The sequence below is a fragment of the Ascidia mentula genome, chromosome 2 (genome assembly GCF_947561715.1).
Source record: "Ascidia mentula chromosome 2, kaAscMent1.1, whole genome shotgun sequence".
Taxonomy (NCBI): Eukaryota; Metazoa; Chordata; class Ascidiacea; order Phlebobranchia; family Ascidiidae; genus Ascidia; species Ascidia mentula.
This window is the reverse complement of record NC_138567.1, coordinates 16,401,184-16,419,063: the sequence shown is the minus strand read 5'-3', so window position 1 is coordinate 16,419,063 and position 17,880 is coordinate 16,401,184. Positions and strand designations below refer to the sequence as shown.

The window sequence follows — 17,880 nt, the reverse complement described above, 5'->3', positions numbered from 1 at the left end:
ATACAAACTGTTTGCAAATGCACAACGAATGACGAGTTGCGTTACTAAATCCGTCTGAGCGACAACACGAGGTGCATTGCGCGGGAAAAAATACTTACGTAGACAAGTCAGGTAAGACTCGCCTTTTTCTCGTTTCTCTCTCTCTCTCTCTCTCTCTCTCTCATGTAGACAAGTTTAGTATTTTTCCCCATTTTCGCGATTGCGAAACCAAGTGATTCAGATTTCGACTTTGGCGCCTTTTTGTTTATGGCGTGGGTTTTTAGCAAGTACTAAATTTTACCGTCACACCAGAAGTTGACAATGGAGGAATCAACAATAACTGTTTGCAATTTTTGTTTTAAAAATTTCAAATCGTTTGTGGCGGTTAAAAGGCACATTTTTTCTGCGCATGTATTTGATCGCAACTTTAAGCTGGTTTGCAATATTGAGGGGTGTTGCGAACGTTTAAATGATAAATTTTCCCTACGAAAGCACGTAAAAAAACATCACAAATCAAAGCCTTGGAAATTGCCAACATCCTGGTACAGAAATTCGCCAAAAAGTGCATTTAATTGCCAACAAGACATTCTCCAAACTTACACTGATTTGCCTGATGATACTGTGGTTTATGCCGTTGATGATGACGATCCACAGTCAAGTTTAGATGAGCTTGATTCTGATATGATTCCATGTTCGTCCAAGGGCAGAAAAACAACCGATGATCTGATTTTTAAATCTGATCTTGATATCACAGCTTATAAAAATACTCTTGCCAATATTACAAAGAGAAAAGACACAATGGCCTTATCACTTTCACAACTTAAAACGGAATGTAATTTGACAGAAGTGGCCTTAACTGCCATTCAGAATTGGACGGAGGGGCTGTTGGAAGAGTGTGCCAGAACAATAATTGGAGGGGTCAAAAGTAATTTAGAAATAACACCAAATTTGAAAGAAGTTTTTACCCTGGGTATGGGATTGGCTAATCCTTTCCACGATGTTGACTCAGAATATCAACGGAAAAAACTACTTCCTTGCTTTGTTGTGAGTATTTGCCTTCCTACCTTACATGTTGCATTCATTTTTTTGGCAAAGTTGACAATGTTATTGTGACAAAGTATATTTCTGCAGCCCCCTAGAACTCATGTCCTCTTGCAAACTCCCAAAAATGGATCGCATCAAGGAAGTGTAATTCATTCACTACAATATGTGTCCCTAATCGACACTTTAACATGCTTGCTGAATAACTCTGGACTATATCAACAGGTGGAACAATAAAATTGTTTTGGCATTCCTTTGATCACAGATTTTTTTAACATAGTTTACAGATCGATCAAGCAAAAGCTTGGAAATGTATGAAAACTTTATGGATGGAAACTATTTTAAACAACACTCATTGTTTTCTCAAAAAAAGCATGATATCCAACTTCTACTATATTATGACGGCTTTGAAGTGACTAATCCACTGAGTTCCAAAACTGGAACTCATAATATGGGTAAGATGAATAAATAGTGTGTGGTTATATTTTCATACCTGTAATAACAATGAGAAACAAATTTTGCATGATGTTTTTGCAGGTGCCATTTATTTTATGGTGTTGAACACACATTCCAAATTTATGTCGGCTGTCAATCGAATTTTTTTGAACACATTGTTTTACTCCAAGGATTTAAAAAATTCACTGATTGGGTGGAAACAAATACTTAAACCTCTTAATGATGACCTTTTCATCTTGGAAACAGTACGATCAATGTGCATTTGTGTATTATATGGTGTAATTTGTTTGTATTAATGTAACTGTAGAGGGGCATTAACATATTTGTTGGAAACAAGGAAATAAACTTAAAGGGCACCATTGCTCAAATGGCGCTTGACAATCTTGCTGCACATTCAATCCTTGGCTTTACAGAAAGTTTTTCTGGTTCCAACACTTTTGTTTCCCGATACTGTTTATGTACAGGAAAAGATATTCAAACAAAAGTATGTTTATATACTATTTATTTTTGTGTTTGTTAAAATGTTTATTGGACTTCCTTGTTTCTTATAGAACACTTACAAGCAATGCCAAATAAGAACTAAAGTTTCATATGAGAAATGCATCAAAGCCATTGAAACATCTGGTAAAAACCAGCAGGGTATCAAGTTTAGATGTCCTATATTGTCAAATTTTTTTCACCCATTTGACAATTTTGCTGCTGATGTGCATCACGATTTGTTTGAAGGTGTCATACCCTATATGTTAAAGCTTGTGCTACAGGTTTTTTTTGTGTGTGTTCCTTGCAAAGCAGACATTTTTAACAGTGAGTTATACAACAGAACTTCACAGGCGAAAAGAAATATTTTACTTTGGAGTCGTTAAATGCAAAGATGACTTGCTTTGAGTATGGGGTTGATATTAAAAACAAACCAACAGCTCTTTCACACAGAAAACTTTTCAATGCCCAATCCAAAAATCTGAAACAAACTGGTAATATGATTGCATTACTCTTTTTTTTTTAAAACAATTAAATTTAATTTTGTTTGCCCAGCTTCTCAGTATTGGTGTCTGTGCCGAAAATTACCAATGCTGATTGGGAATGTTATACCACAAGATGATCCCACATGGAAATTGTATGTACTGTTTTTAGATATATTGGACATATGTTGTTCCCCAAGAATCAGTACCACCAGTATAACTGAACTAGAAGTCGCCCTTCAGGAGTTTTTCATTGAATTCAAAGTGTTGTTTCCGTATCAGTCCATTATTCCTAAAATGCATTTTCTTCTCATGTATCCCAGGTTTATCAGAGAAATAGGACCAATGTCGCAATTTTCTTGTATGCGGTTTGAAGCCAAACATAAACAACTGAAAAAAATTATTACAAAAAGCAACAATTACAAAAATGTACCATATACAATAGCCTTTCAACACCAAGTAAGTTTGGCTACACAAATATCCCAGAGTGATCTATTTTCTTGCTCCACTGACTTTGAAAAATGTGTTGGTGTAAGCTCTGCTGTTGCATTTGAGGGCTATAGTGTATTTCCCACTGCAGCACCCATTATAAGGCAAACAAGTTGTATTTTCGTGGATGGCATAAAGTATAATCTAAACAACGTGTTATGCACTTCTGTGGATAATGAAAACATTCCTACATTGTTGCATGTCAGAAACATTTTTTTGAATGAAGATTGTGAAACAATATTTGTTGGAAACCAGTTACTTTGTGATTATTACAATGAACATTTTCATGCATGGTCAGTCACACATAATGACAGAAGAGCTTATGTGTTTCAAAAAAACCTTGTATATCCCATTCCATTATCCATACATTTACCTTTTGGTTCATATGAGCACTTTGTTGTTCCGAAATTTAGACTTGAGTATACCGTTGGCACAGCTCTTATTAATTAGTTTGCATTTCTCAGTCATATCATAGTGTGTGGAATTATGTGCTTGCAAATAAACACTTGGTAATTTATGCAAAAACTTATGAAGTTAGATGTTGTGTGATGCAAGAAATTACCCAAGCAACAGACAAACATTCTTAACACCCAAAATGTTGGTTTGGGTAATGTTTCAAATTACTCAAAAAATCTGCAAACATTCCCAAAACCCAAGATGTTGGTTTGGGCTTTGCATAAAACTTCCCAAGCAATAGACAAATATTTTCAAACCCAAAATGGTGGTTTGGGCAATGCATAAAATTACTCTAATAATAGTCAAAAATTATTTAAATACAAGATGTTGGTTTGGGTGTTGTATAAAATTACCCAAACATTTTAGGTGAAATACTTTTGGGTTTTCCTTTACCCAATGTTTTTCCAAAGAAAAAAAAAGTTTACCCATTTCGTTTGGGTGTTCGAACGCAAGTAGTTTGGGTTTCACAAAAGTACACCCAATTGCTTTCAGAATACAACCCAAGTTTTTTTACAGTGTATATTTGCAACTAAAATATACTTTTTGGAACAAGATATATTGCTGTTCGTTTTATGAACTGGAAATAACTGCCCAAAATCATGCAGGATTAAAAAAACAATTTAAGTGCTGATCATTTGTCAACACTTTACTTCAGAAACTAAACAAAATAAACGAAACATCACAAAGAACTTATGTGTAATCGAAAAGTTGGAGATTACGGGATTTCCTGACATTTAGTCAATCTTCGCTCAGGTCTTTGTGCTAAGCTGGAGCTGAGCCTAGTAATTCGTGGAAGTTGGTCGTGTTCTGTCACGCGATCTGACCCCTAAAAAACCTCTGTGTTTCAAAAACCATAACCAACCTTATTTCCACGAATTTGAACCTGGTTATAATTTTTTTTTGTCGAAATGTTGAAGTCAAATCGTGCAAATGAGCGAATATTCAACAAACTGCCCAATAAACAGGGTTGCCATCGAGGTGTAACCGAAAATAAGGACGAAAGAGAAATAAAAAGTTTTACCCTCTGTGTTGATGCATTTTGTATGAACATGACGATCTTTTAAATTTATTTTATTATATTATTCAGCCTTGTGACGAGCAGCATACGATGGCACATTCATAATATGTGATTCCAAATTTCTGCCTTTACTTCAGTTTCTGTTCCAGTTGTGCGCCGCTACCGGATTAATTGTTAGTAGAATAAGAATTCTCCTATTGTTGAAAGGAAATATATGCAAACAAATGCTTGAACACAAAGGTGACAACAAAGGCACACAAACAGAGGTAAAAAATGTCATCAAGCCGTGTGCTGCACTGCAGTTACTCGTACAAGGTTTTCACGTGTTTGGTGATGACGGTCGTCCGGCCGGTTAGCTCAGTTGGTTAGAGCGTCGTGCTAATAACGCGAATGTCGCGGGTTCGAGCCCCGTACTGGCCAGCTTTTATTAGGAATGAACATTTTATTACTTTTACTCTTTTTCCCATATGTGTGCTTTTCGTTGCAACGAGATAAAGACCAATATGTAGTTGTTCATAAAACACTGCCACAATAACGTTGGGATATTTTTCGTGCCTGATTGGCGATTCGGTTTTATGTGACAACTATGGTGTTCCACTGCCTAGTTTTGTGTTGAAGACCAAACATAACACAATATACACATTTTTATGCTTTCGTGCAGTTATATCCGGTCATGTCATATATTGTTTACAAAGATATGTTTACATAGAAGAGAGATAAGTACGTCATAAACAGTCGTTGCTTAAATTAAAAAACATATTTGAACAATAATGTTCAGTCTTGTAGCAATATCTTGAACTTGATCACGCACGGCGGTGAATTATATGACTAAAGAACATCGCAGTCGAGTTGTTTTGAAATTGCGACACAAAAACATCTCTGAACATTTCAGCACGACCATTACAAAAATATTTATTCATTACAACAGTGAACAGTCTACAAAAACATTTCGCTTTAAAAAACAATAACGGAATTAGAAATAAAGCGATAGCCTTGGATCTTGTCTCAGTTTTTGTTCCAATTGCATGTATTTGTGCGGCGCCATCTGCTTATGTCTGCAAAAAAAAATTTGTTCACAATACACATTACGTATTTGCCATTCCTCAGCAAAACGCAAGGCGTTACATACATACCTTATTCATTTGGTGATGACGAGCGCCCGGCCGGTTAGCTCAGTTGGTTAGAGCGTCGTGCTAATAACGCGAATGTCGCGGGTTCGAGCCCCGTACTGGCCAGTCACGATTTTGACCATTTTTAACGCTTACCATATTTTACGAACAAAGTAATGGAAGAAATGTTTTTTTTCAAATAAATTTACAATTCCAAATAAGGCGACACAGCTCAAACTTTATACACTACCATGAAACATAATCAAGAGTTCTCAAAAAAAACCTCAATAATTATGCTGCTACAAAACGTAACTTAACAACAAAACGTCTGTTGTATACTTTGTTGCTTGTGATCATCCGGATCTGCTTTTTGTTAGCGGTTATCAATCTCTGTCTTCTGTAATGATGCTGGACTCACCTGTTCAGTCGAAGTTCTAGAATATGGATTCGGAACATAGCCTCGGAGCAGTAGTTAAAATATTGTTCTTCGTCTTCTTTGGTCATCGCCACCTATTTCTGTTGATAATCTTGTTGTTTCTTATGGAGTTCAGAAGTTTCTTGAAAGAAGTCGACGTTTGAAACGAGATTTTTTTCCACTGACTGCATCGCGTGTTAGTTTTGCTTGGTTTGATTGTTCTCGACCACAAATTTTGTTTGCAAATATATCTAACTGATCATTATGACTGGCATGCTTTTGTAAGTAGGTTATTACGTCACGACTTTTAGGCGTTAAAGTAAGAAACGAAGTTTTTTGACCAAGTCGGGCAAAAATTTCCTAAATACCTTTCAAAAACCATACCAACCTTATTTCCACGAATTCATATTTTCCACGAATTGCTGGCATTTTGAACCTGGTTAAAATTTTTTTGTTTTCGAAATGTTGATGTCAAATCGTGCAAATGAGCGAATAATTAACAAACTGACCAATAAACAGGGTTGCCATCGAGGTGTAACCGAAAATAAGGACGACGGAGAAATAATATGTTTTACCCTCAATGTTGCTGCATTTTATTTCAACTTGATGATCTTTTGAATATATTTTATTATATTATTTTACCTTGTGACGAGCAGCATGCGATGGCACATGTATAATAAGGGATTCCAAATTTCTGCCTTTATTTCAGTTTCTGTTCCAGTTGTGCGCCGCTACCGGCTTATATGTTTGTAGAGTAAGAATTATCCTTTTGTTGAAAGGCAATATATGTAAAAAAAATTGCTTGAACACAAAGGTGACAACAAGGGCACACAAACAGAGGTAAAAAATGTTATCAAGCCGTGTGCTGCCCAGCAGTTACTCGTATAAGGTTTTCACGTGTTTGGTGAAGACGGTTGTCCGGCCGGTTAGCTCAGTTGGTTAGAGCGTCGTGCTAATAACGCGAATGTCGCGGGTTCGAGCCCCGTACTGGCCAGTTTTTATTAGGTATGAACATTTTATTAATTTTACTCTGTTTTCCCATATGTGTGCACGTTTATTGTACATGTGCGTAATAACTTTGAGTGCAAAATACAAGTGATTTGATTTGGAAAACATTTGTAAATATGTAAGGGTAAGTTTTTATATTGAGGCATGTCGTCGAAACCCTTTCGGCATCAAACCAACCTCATGGTTTCCGCACAGTTTGAATAACAAAAATATGAACTTTTTATTTACCAGCTCCTTCCTGTGTTTCTTGGCTTTTTCGTTTCGCTCTGTGTCGTAAACTGATATTGAGAGTTCGGATGCGAGTTCCTCTTTCTGGCGATCCATCAGAATCTCACGAATTTCCTCCTCAGACGATCTCACAACCTAAGAAAAATATCGTTAAGTTGTGCAGAGAGTTAAAATGAACCCACGACTCGTATAAGGTTTTCACGTGTTTGGTGAAGACGGTTGTCCGGCCGGTTAGCTCAGTTGGTTAGAGCGTCGTGCTAATAACGCGAATGTCGCGGGTTCGAGCCCCGTACTGGCCAGTTTTTATTAGGTATGAACATTTTATTAATTTTACTCTGTTTTCCCATATGTGTGCTTTTCGTTGCAACGAGATAAAGACTAATATGTATTTGCTCATAAAACGCTGTCACAACAACGTTGGGATATTTTTCGTGCCTGATTGGCGATTCGGTTTTATGTGACAACTATGGTGTTCCACTGCCTAGTTCTGTGTTGAAGACCAAACATAACACAATATACACATTTTTATGCTTTCGTGCAGTTATATCCGGTCATGTCATATCTTGTTTACAAAGATATGTTTACATAGAAGAGAGTTAAGTACGTCATAAACAGTCGTTGCTTAAATTAAAAAACATATTTGAACAATAATGTTCAGTCTTGTAGCAATATCTTGAACTTGATCACGCACGGCGGTGAATTATATGACTAAAGAACAATCGCAGTCGAGTTGTTTTTAAGTTGCAACACAAAAACATCTCTGAACATTTTAGCACGACCATTATAAAGAGACCATTATAAACAGCAGAGTTCGAAACGTCTGCTAAATACTTTGTTGCTTGTGGTCAATCGGATCTGCTTTTTGTTAGCGGTTATCAATCACTGTCTTTCGTAATAATACTGAACTCACCTGTTCAGTCGAAGTTCTAGAATATGGATTCGGAACATAGCCTCGGAGCAGTAGTTAAAATATTGTTCTTCGTCTTCTTTGGTCATCGCCACCTGTTTCTCTTGATAATCTTGTTGTTTCTTATGGAGTTCAGAAGTTTCCTGAAAGAAGTCGACGTTTGAAACGATATTTTTTTTCCACTGACTGCATCGCGTGTTAGTTTTGCTTGCTTTGATTGTTCTCGAAAAAATTTTGTTTGCAAATATATCTAACTGATCATCATAGCTGCCATGCTTTTGTAAGTAGGTTATTACGTCAGGACTTTTAGGCGTTGAAGTAAGAAACGAAGTTTTTTGACCAAGTCGGGCAAAAATCTCCTCAAAACGTTTCAAAAACCATACCAACCTTATTTCCATGAATTGCTGGCATTTTGAACCTGGTTAAATTTTTTTGTTTTCGAAACGTTGGTGTGAAATCGTGCAAATGAGCGAATATTCAACAAACTGACCAATAAACAGGGTTTCCATCGAGGTGTAACCGAAAATAAGGACGACAGAGAAATAAAACCTTTAACCCTCTGTGTTGCTACGTTTTATGAAAACATTATGATCTTTTAAATATATTTTGTCAATTTTAAATATATACTGTTTTCTCTTCTGATAATACTATTATCAGAAGAGAAAACAGTAAATCGACGCTCTTAGCGGCTCGAAGGTTCATTAAAGAAATTTGCACGATTGAAAAGGAGTACAGTCACCTACGGTTCAATCATAGATGCAAAACAATTCGTGACTTTTGTTTTCCATGTTTGGCCGTTTGACCCATGATCGATGTTGTCCATTGAATTATGTCCCGCTGTGTTTTAGCTGTTACGCCCTTTTGTTTTTCGTCGCTCAATTTCTTTGCCCTGTGGGTTCGCTTCGCTACTGTGTTTGTTTTATTCTCTGAAGAAGCCTAGTCGTACGTACAGGCGAAACGTCAGAAAATACAATCTTTTTTAAACAAAAGGTGTATATTTGTTGTTCTCCACCAGAAGAGCGTCAGATTCATAATTCATGATGATACCTGGTGGTCAAAGTCTATTTTCAGTTTCCATATTTTATTATATTATTCAGCTTTGTGACGAGCAGCATGCGATGGCACCTTCATAATATGTGATTCCAAATTTCTGCCTTTATTTCAGTTTCTGTTCCAGTTGTGCGCCGCTACCGGCTTAATTGTTTGCAGAGTAAGAATTCTCCTTTTGTTGAAAGGCAATATATGTAAAAAAAAATGCTTGAACACAAAGGTGACAACAAAGGCACTCAAACAGAGGTAAAAAATTTTATCAAGCCGTGTGCTGCCCAGCAGTTACTCGTACAAGGTTTTCACGTGTTTGGTGATGACGGTTGTCCGCCCGGTTAGCTCAGTTGGTTAGAGCGTCGTGCTAATAACGCGAATGTCGCGGGTTCGAGCCCCGTACTGGCCAGCTTTTATTAGGTATGAACATTTTATCACTTTTACTCTTTTTTTCCATATGTGTGCTTTTCGCTGCAACGAGATAAAGACCAATATGTAGTTGCTGATAAAACACTGCCACAATAACGTTGGGATATTTTTTTGCCTGATTGGCGATTCGGTTTTATGTGACAACTATGGTGTTCCACTGCCTAGTTTTGTGTTGAAGACCAAACATAACACAATATACACATTTTTATGCTTTCGTGCAGTTATATCCGGTCATGTCATATATTGTTTACAAAGATATGTTTACATAGAAGAGAGATAACTATGTCATAAACAGTCGTTGCTTAAATTAAAAACATATTTGAACAATAATGTTCAGTCTTGTAGCAATATCTTGAACTTGATCACGCACGGCGGTGAATTATATGACTAAAGAACAATCGCAGTCGAGTTGTTTTTAAATTGCAACACAAAAACATCTCTGAACATTTCAGCACGTCCATCATAAAGAGGTTTATTCATTACAACAGTGAACAGTCTACAAAAACATTTCGCTTTAAAAAACAATAATGGAATTAGAAATAAAGCGATAGCCTTGGATCTTGTCTCAGTTTTTGTTCCAATTGCATGTATTTGTGCGGCGCCATCTGCTTATGTCTGCAAAAAAACATTTGTTCACATTACACATTATTAAGTAGTTATCAAGAATCAGGAAAAAATCAAGGCGTTACATACATAAACTCAAACAACATTACGTGTTTGGTGAAGACGTGCGTCCGGCCGGTTAGCTCAGTTGGTTAGAGCGTCGTGCTAATAACGCGAATGTCGCGGGTTCGAGCCCCGTACTGGCCAATTACGATTTTTGACCATTTTATACGCTTACTATATTTTCCCTACAACGTAATACAACAAATAGTTTTTTTCAACTCACGATTCCAAATAAGGCGACACAGATAAAACTTTATAAACTACCATGAAAGATTATCAAGAATTCCCCCAAAAAAACTCAATAATTATGCTGCCACAAAACGTTATTGAAAAACAGCGTTCGAAACGTCTGCTAAATACTTTGTTGCTTGTGGTCAATCAGATCTGCTTTTTATTAGGGGTTATCAATCACTGTCTTAAGTAATAATACTGGACTCACCTGTTCAGTCGAAGTTCTAGAATATGGATTCGGAACATAGCCTCGGAGCAGTAGTTAAAATATTGTTCTTCATCTTCTTTGGTCATCGCCACCTGTTTCTGTTGATAATCTTGTTGTTTCTTGTGGAGTTCAGAAGTTTCCTGAAAGAAGTCGACGTTTGAAACGATATTTTTTTTTCTATAGTGTTATAGTTTTGCTTGGTTGGATTGTTCTCGATCACGAATGTTTGCAAATATACCTAACTGATGATTATGGCTGGCATGTTTTTGTAATTAAGTTATTACGTCACAAATTTCAGGGATTGAAGTAAGAAACGAAGATTTTCGACCAAGACGGGCAAAAATCTCCAAAACACCCGATTCCATGCACAATTTATGTGTTTGTATGCATTTGTAATGTATATATCGCAACGAATGCGGTCGTTTTTTTTCCGCTTTTAGTTTCCCAATATGTTACCTGTTCAAATCTACGCTGTATGAGATTTGCTTTATCGATGAGTCTCTGCTTCAAATCCGCCAAACAATCTTCCTTCAGTTTAAACGCCTGTGTTTTGTTGATTTTATCGGGATTCCCGATCTGGGCGAGGAACGGAGCCAAATAATCCATCTCCATTTCCTGTCTCCGTAGTTTTTCCTCAAGGGCAAGCCGCTCCTGATAAAAAAGAATTTGAAAACGTCTCAAATAAAAGTGGTTTCGAAGACATAGGCACCTGACTCAATCAGCCTGATGGTTTTATGGGTGCCCATGCAATATTATGCACGTTTATTGTACATGTGCGCAATAACTTTGAGTGCAAAAAGAAGTGATTTGATTTGGAAAACATTTGTAAATATGTAAGGGTAAGTTTTTATATTGAGGCATGTCGTCGAAACCCTTTCGGCATCAAACCAACCTCATGGTTTCCGCACAGTTTGAATAACAAAAATATGAACTTTTTATTTACCAGCTCCTTCCTGTGTTTCTTGGCTTTTTCGTTTCGCTCTGTGTCGTAAACTGATATTGAGAGTTCGGATGCGAGTTCCTCTTTCTGGCGATCCATCAAAATCTCACGAATTTCCTCCTCAGACGATCTCACAACCTGAGAAAAAATATCGTTGAGTTGTGAAGTGAATTAAAATGAACCCACGATTCTTTTACGTAATTTCACATGGTGATATTTCTGTGCTGATGCAAAAATCTTTGTTTTACAAAAGTTTGGCTGGCGTTTATATGCAGTGCACTCACTACACTTATGAAGGTTTAAAATGGATTTGAACTGCCCAGTACATCTACATATGCGTAAGTCTGAACTAAGGTTCTTTAATTTCAACGATGAAAATGGTCAAATTAACAAAGCTGCATCGGAATGTGCGAAGCATAAAATTTACATAATCCTTATATGTACGGCAGCATAAATGCTTGATACGATTTTCTTAATGTTTAGTTAAAAAATGAAGCTGGTGAAGATGGCTTGAAAGAAAATTTTAATTGCAAAAACTTCAGTTATTACCTGGATACTTTTTTGTTCGATTTGAATCAAATCAACCAGATTCTCATAAACTGCGAGATTTTTAATATTGGCATCTCGTGGATTGACCTGAAATTAATAAATGTCAAATTATTTTTGAAAAATACTAGAAAATAAATACCTAGTTGTTTGAAAAGCTGTTAAAACTTAAAATACTAAATTTTAAAACCACGAGACAAATTTGCCAAGACCTAGAGTGTCACTTATTGTGAAAAAGCTTGTCATTATGCTGTTAAAGCAACGTACACTGCTTTTGTAGTGATCGTCAAGGTTGATTATGTCATAGCAAAGTGCTTCTTAATACAAAAGTTAAAGAACAACCCCAAGCAAAGAACGTTACGTAGCCCAGTGAAGCAAAATATTGTTCTCTGAATCTTGCCAACAAATAAATGCGTAATTTAAAATCAATGTTACTATAGTCATGCTATTATTTTGAACAACAAACTCTATGTTAGAAATATACGAACATCGCAAATTGCTAATAACACAAATGTAAATAATGAACGACGGTCATGATATGTGGTTGAAACGTTTTGATTCCTTTTTAGAAAGCTCCATCTTTTGAATCTTTCGAAAAATAGTTGTATTTCGGCAAATTTATAATAGGAAATTTCCGTGCAAGTAAACCAACTACCTGAAAGGTGATCGACATATCTGGTGACCACTGCAGATTCCCCCCCTTTTCCTCTGCATTGGGGGGTTTGAAGAAGTCACGTGTCGAAGCGGTGACGTTACCCTCCTCCCTGTGGTAAGTTATCTGTATCTTGTCCTCAGATAAAACAAACAGTTGTTCCGAAACATCCTCGTTCGCCTTTTTCTCCGGATTGCGATAAAATTTCTCTGTTATTTTCTGTGGAAAATTGAAAAAATAACAAAAAAAGTTAGGCAATTTACATGAAGAAATCCTGTTCCAACAGTGGCATCTTTTTAGTTAAAATTCAGGCCCGCACTTGTTTTTCTAATCGGGCCCCACAATTTTTAGGAGCTGCCCTACTTGTTATACAAGCGTGGCAAAACATATGATAGAAATGCCTTGAACACCCCCAAAAAGTCTTCGGCGTACGTATTTTAAGTAAAACCAAGCTCTCATAAACGTTTAAGACAATGGGTCTTCAAATACTTTACCAGTATAGGTCGGGGAGTCCCCTCTGACGTAGCAGGCGCAACTTTCTTCTGGCGTTTGCCAAAAATCACGTGACGGAAGTAGAGAAAGTCGTCGCGATTGACGAAATGTTCGGTCATTTCCGTTGGCGTCTCAACGCGTTTGCTGAGACCATCCACTCTGACGTCAAAATTAAACTTATTTAAAAAATAACAGAAAAGAGAATTTGTAAAGTGATTGGATTGCAGTAAATCTGTCACCTTGCGTTATCGTAGAAGAGCATTGTCCGATCAGCTTCTGGTCCAGGAAAGTTGGCTTTGTAGAGATGTTGTTTTAAGGAGCGAGGTCTTCCCTCAACAAAGTCTTCGGTAATAATTCCTCCCTCGTGGATTCGAGTTTTCAGTTTGTCTTCTCTGTTCTCAAACCATTCTCTCACACATCGAAGCTCCGTCACTAAAACATAAACATTATACAAATCCTAATCATTTTACAGTATTTAAGTATTCGGTGAACATACGACCACTGTACATAATGTTGTTTGTCAGTCAATATTTGCTAATAATTTATCACACGAAAACGTGTTTTGGGGTGAGCTGCAGTAAAGGGCCACTGTTTCGACCTGATACGTCTCATGAGTACAATTTTATTGAATTACAAAGACCTTGTCAGCTGAATAGCCAAGCAAAACTATTGTGATTTAGCTGACAAGAAATTTACAAAGACACTAAATCTTTAAAAGTATCATTGGAAACGTGATTTTTTGTAATTGTTTATTTTTTACAAAGTGGAAGTATGTGTGCCTGCTAGTATATCAGCTAGCATATTGCCACGGTCACCAGCTACACTGATGAGACCTTACATGTCGAAACAGTATCTACACCTGTCTGCAGCTCTCATTGTTTTAAATACAAAGCAGTCCTTCATTTTAAAAAATAATCAGTAACTTACACTCGTTGTTGTCATAGACACTAAGACGCTTCACCAGTCCATCCTTCAGAAGATAATTTGCATATTTCTCTAGCTTTGCTTTCTTGTACAAAATCGTTTTCTTGCCCATCGGGCATCTGCACAACAACAAAGTTGTTCAAACTGTTAACATTTTGTGCGCCGCTTAAAAATGTGGTTTAATTCGTTTGAACAAACAATATTCGCTTCTTGAAATTACAGTGAATGCAGTCAGAATTGTTCTTTGTTGTTATAAACAAATATAGGAAATAAAGGAGGAAGATATGTGAACTATGGGCCCAAGGCCTACAAATAACCAACTAATCACAATGAAGAAGTAACCTACACCCTACATATACCTTTTGTGCATAAAATAGAGAATTATTTTTTTTTTGCCTAAATGCATGCACAATATGGCTTCACTAGGAGAACATAAATGAACACCAGTACATACAAATGAAAGTTGCATTAAAAAAATTAGTACATAACATATGCATCAAAATTTTACCTTGTTTCAAATTGCTTCTGAGTGATAACAATTGGCAGAGTCCAAGTTGCCGGCATATCAAGATGTTTCAAAGCTTCCAACACCTAATGCGTATTGTGCTGCAGGGTATAGAGTAGCAAGGAACACTCGCATACTTAGACGATGTGATTGTTTATGGTAGAAATTTCAACGAACACATGCAGCGTCTTGATGTTCTTTCACGCCTAGAGTCGGCTGGACTTACACTAAAGCCCACGAAGTGCGACCTGTTCAAAGATGAAGTGCGATTCCTTGGCCACGTAGTGTCAAAACATGGAATACGATACGACTCCGATAAGGAACGATCAGTTAAAGATTGGCCAGTACCAAAATCTGCAAAACAGGTGCGTCAATTTGTGGGTCTTACATCGTATTACAGAAAATTTGTTAAAGATTACGCTCGTATCGCCTCCCCCTTACACAAATTGACTGAAAAGGGACGTCGTTTTGTCTGGACGGACAGTTGCCAGCAGGCGTTCGCCAGCCTGAAAAGGCTTCTGACAACAGCTCCAGTCCTACAGTATCCCGACTTCAGCCGACCCTTCGTGTTGGACACCGATGCCTCGGACACAGCGGTAGGTTGTGTTCTCGGTCAGGAAATTGACGGTAAGGAGCATGTGATCGCTTACGGCAGTAGATCATTGAGCAAAGCTGAAAAGCATTATTCCACAACTCGCAAGGAATTGCTGGCCGTCATATTTGCGACTAAGTTGTATCGCAGTTATTTGCTCGGATCGAAATTTCTGTTGCGCACAGACCATTCATCCCTTCGCTAGCTGTGGAGATCCAGGGAACTCTATGGACAATGTGCTCGGTGGGTTGAACACCTGGCTAGTTACGATTTTGATCTTCAACACCGGCCCGGAAAGAAGCACACAAACGCAGACGCGCTCAGCCTGAGGCAACAGGAAGATGACGGATTCCCTTACACAGTTCGTGAGGATGAGTCATTGTAAGAGGTACTTGCACTTGATTTAAAGGCGGAGTACGGGTATGAGTCCACCCATGTAGCAGAAGCGCAGTATGGGGACTTAAGTTTGCGTCCTGTAGTGAAATGGGTGCAACAGGGTATAAGGCCGTCTTTTCGCCACGTCAAACGCCTGTCGGCAGAGACAAAACACTTATGGAGCCTTTTCGAGCGGCTCTCATCTCACGGTGGGCTGCTATTCATTACTGACCCTGGTGCGGTGCCAGGTTTAAACGATGTTCAGAAAGTGTTGGTACCCTTTGCCATGCGCAGCGAAGTGCTGTCCGCGTGCTACGACCAAGTACACGGCGGGGGACACTTGGGAATGGCTAAAACCCTGAGCAAACTGTCACAGCGTTTTTACTGGCTAAAATGGAGAGAAGAGACCGAGGCTTATTGCCGTAAATGCGAACACTGTCAACGAAATAAGAAACCAACCACTACCACCCGAGCCCCGTTAGTTCCATCACAAGAAATGCGACCGATGCAACGCGTTGAGATTGATGTGCTTGGTCCACTTACGTTAACCAGGACAGGATACCAGTATATCCTAGTCGCTTGGGATTTATTCACAAAATATGTCAGAGCGTGGCCTTCATATGCGGCATCAAACCGCATATGAAACAGCGAACATTTTGTTTCACAGGTGGCTAACGGTATATGGGGTACCTGAGGTAATTCACTCCGATTAAAGGGGGAATTTCGTAAGCAAATTATTTGCAGAACTGGTGAGGTTGATGGGTTGTAAAAAGACCCGAACGACGCCATATCACCCCGCGAGCAATGGGGGAGTCGAACGCAACAACCGCACAAGCTAACTTCGGTTACACAGGAGACAGAATTGTTTGTCGTAAAACTTTTTGAACGAAACTTCGCTTACCGCCGAATGCGCCAGACAGCGCAATATGAGCAGAAAATCCCATTTCATCGCCCGCAGTGCACGTACATTGGTTTACTTTGACATTCGTTACAAGTCGTGTCCAAATTAGATCAAGGAAAATCTAAAAAAATGGCTTTCATGGCTGAATTGTTTCTGTGTTGATTAATAGCAGGGTAGGAACTCTATTTCTTCGACATTGTAAACTTAAATGAATATTGTTTTGAAATTTCGAATGCGTTAAAAACTTTTAGCAGTCAGTTCATTCCTTACTGCTTATAAATATATTTTAAGCACAAAAAAAGTAAGCACAAGAAACTTGCATTGTTGTTTTGTCCGTTCCGTTTTGATAAAACTGAGCTCGGCGCGAAAAAGAAAAGTCCTAAATTCTCAGGAAGTCCCCCAATCATCGTTGATTGCTCGTCAACGACCCACGATTTCTTTCACGATTTCCAAGTCGTGCTCAGCACCTTTATGAACTACATTAACAAAATGTCAAATCGCATTACTGACTTGCCAAAACTTTGCCATTTAATCGCCAAAGTTGGCGTGAAAGCGTAGAAAACGACGAGCGAATAAATGCACGGATATTCTACATATACATATTCAGCTGAAACAATTTCAGATACAAATTGTTATAGGAGCGACTTCATGTTTGACACGTTTGGATATATACTTATACCATCATCATGTAAGGTTGATGTTATTTTTGATGTAATAACCTAGTAATAACCTCACCTAGACGTCCAAAGCGCCAACAGAACAAATAATGTTTTACACACCCTTTGGATTGGTATTTTTGATGTTGCTGTGCATCCTTGTAAGTTTTTCTTGGTGGTTGCATAATTGTGTGCAATAGAAGTGCATTGGCGGTAATTGTGAAAGAACGTGAGCTCCTTTCAATTACTTACGGAAATGCCCTTGATCGTTTCGTTTCCATGTGAACCTAATAGTAATTTGACACGGAGTGTTATGAAAAGGTTTTGTGTGAGTATCAGTTGGGATTGGCATTTTCAGTGGGAGTATGTAACTTATTATAAAGGGTATCTTAATGTTGAAGTCCTCTTTGCAAAAAGTGCTGACAGTTGTACATACGAATATGATGAACAACACTATCGTTTTGCATATATTGTTCGTAGATTATTGTGCCAAATCCAGATCAAATTACTGTTAGTCTTTCTTAAACTTGGCCGTACATGGTTGCGATTACAACATACGTTTGGTGCTTCATCCACAATTTTTCAACTGTCTTGTAATTATTAATTCTTCTCGGCTTACTGTTACTGTTTAATAATTACTGTGTTTACTTTCAGGTC

At 37.8% G+C, this 17,880-nt stretch overlaps 3 protein-coding genes and 6 non-coding genes across 20 annotated transcripts in view; 8 read left to right on the top strand and 1 right to left on the bottom strand.

Annotated features, from left to right (window-relative positions):
• LOC145890428 (NACHT, LRR and PYD domains-containing protein 12-like) overlaps positions 1–17,880 on the top strand; it is a 481,386-nt gene that overhangs the window by 153,934 nt on the left and 309,572 nt on the right. The window lies entirely within an intron of this gene.
• Positions 270–3,374, top strand: LOC145888962 (uncharacterized). The gene is made up of 8 exons (XM_082979831.1): positions 270–1,023; positions 1,111–1,245; positions 1,301–1,475; positions 1,558–1,721; positions 1,784–1,960; positions 2,028–2,237; positions 2,297–2,447; positions 2,509–3,374. Exons 1-8 carry the CDS (start codon positions 301–303, stop codon positions 3,372–3,374), a joined length of 2,601 nt encoding a protein of 866 aa, XP_082835957.1. The 5' UTR covers positions 270–300.
• Trnai-aau (transfer RNA isoleucine (anticodon AAU)) lies at positions 4,745–4,818 on the top strand. Its single transcript has one exon. It is a non-coding gene; the product is annotated as a tRNA-Ile (tRNA).
• Trnai-aau (transfer RNA isoleucine (anticodon AAU)) lies at positions 5,560–5,633 on the top strand. The gene has a single exon. It is a non-coding gene; the product is annotated as a tRNA-Ile (tRNA).
• Positions 6,843–6,916, top strand: Trnai-aau (transfer RNA isoleucine (anticodon AAU)). Its single transcript has one exon. It is a non-coding gene; the product is annotated as a tRNA-Ile (tRNA).
• Positions 7,384–7,457, top strand: Trnai-aau (transfer RNA isoleucine (anticodon AAU)). The gene has a single exon. It is a non-coding gene; the product is annotated as a tRNA-Ile (tRNA).
• On the top strand, positions 9,442–9,515 carry Trnai-aau (transfer RNA isoleucine (anticodon AAU)). Its single transcript has one exon. It is a non-coding gene; the product is annotated as a tRNA-Ile (tRNA).
• Positions 10,023–14,834, bottom strand: LOC145888960 (dynein regulatory complex subunit 7-like). Its single transcript, XM_082979828.1, has 11 exons — positions 14,829–14,834; positions 14,703–14,785; positions 14,198–14,313; positions 13,510–13,702; positions 13,273–13,429; positions 12,782–12,997; positions 12,130–12,216; positions 11,584–11,718; positions 11,097–11,291; positions 10,641–10,780; positions 10,023–10,150 (listed from the first exon to the last, which is right to left on the bottom strand). Exons 1-11 carry the CDS (start codon positions 14,832–14,834, stop codon positions 10,069–10,071), a joined length of 1,410 nt encoding a protein of 469 aa, XP_082835954.1. The 3' UTR covers positions 10,023–10,068.
• Trnai-aau (transfer RNA isoleucine (anticodon AAU)) lies at positions 10,272–10,345 on the top strand. Its single transcript has one exon. It is a non-coding gene; the product is annotated as a tRNA-Ile (tRNA).

What these genes read in the sequence shown, in the direction of transcription:
- LOC145888962 (XM_082979831.1), top strand. Translation starts at nt 301, where the DNA reads ATGGAGGAATCAACAATAACTGTTTGCAATTTTTGTTTTAAAAATTTC. An exon ending in GAAAAGATATTCAAACAAAA is followed by an intron (nt 1,961 to 2,027) that starts GTATGTTTATAT and finishes TGTTTCTTATAG; the next exon opens with AACACTTACAAGCAATGCCA. An exon ending in CAAAAATCTGAAACAAACTG is followed by an intron (nt 2,448 to 2,508) that starts GTAATATGATTG and finishes TTGTTTGCCCAG; the next exon opens with CTTCTCAGTATTGGTGTCTG.
- LOC145888960 (XM_082979828.1), bottom strand. An exon ending in GGACTCCCCGACCTATACTG is followed by an intron (nt 12,998 to 13,272) that starts GTAAAGTATTTG and finishes AATTTTCCACAG; the next exon opens with AAAATAACAGAGAAATTTTA. An exon ending in TCGAACAAAAAAGTATCCAG is followed by an intron (nt 11,719 to 12,129) that starts GTAATAACTGAA and finishes ATTTTTTCTCAG; the next exon opens with GTTGTGAGATCGTCTGAGGA.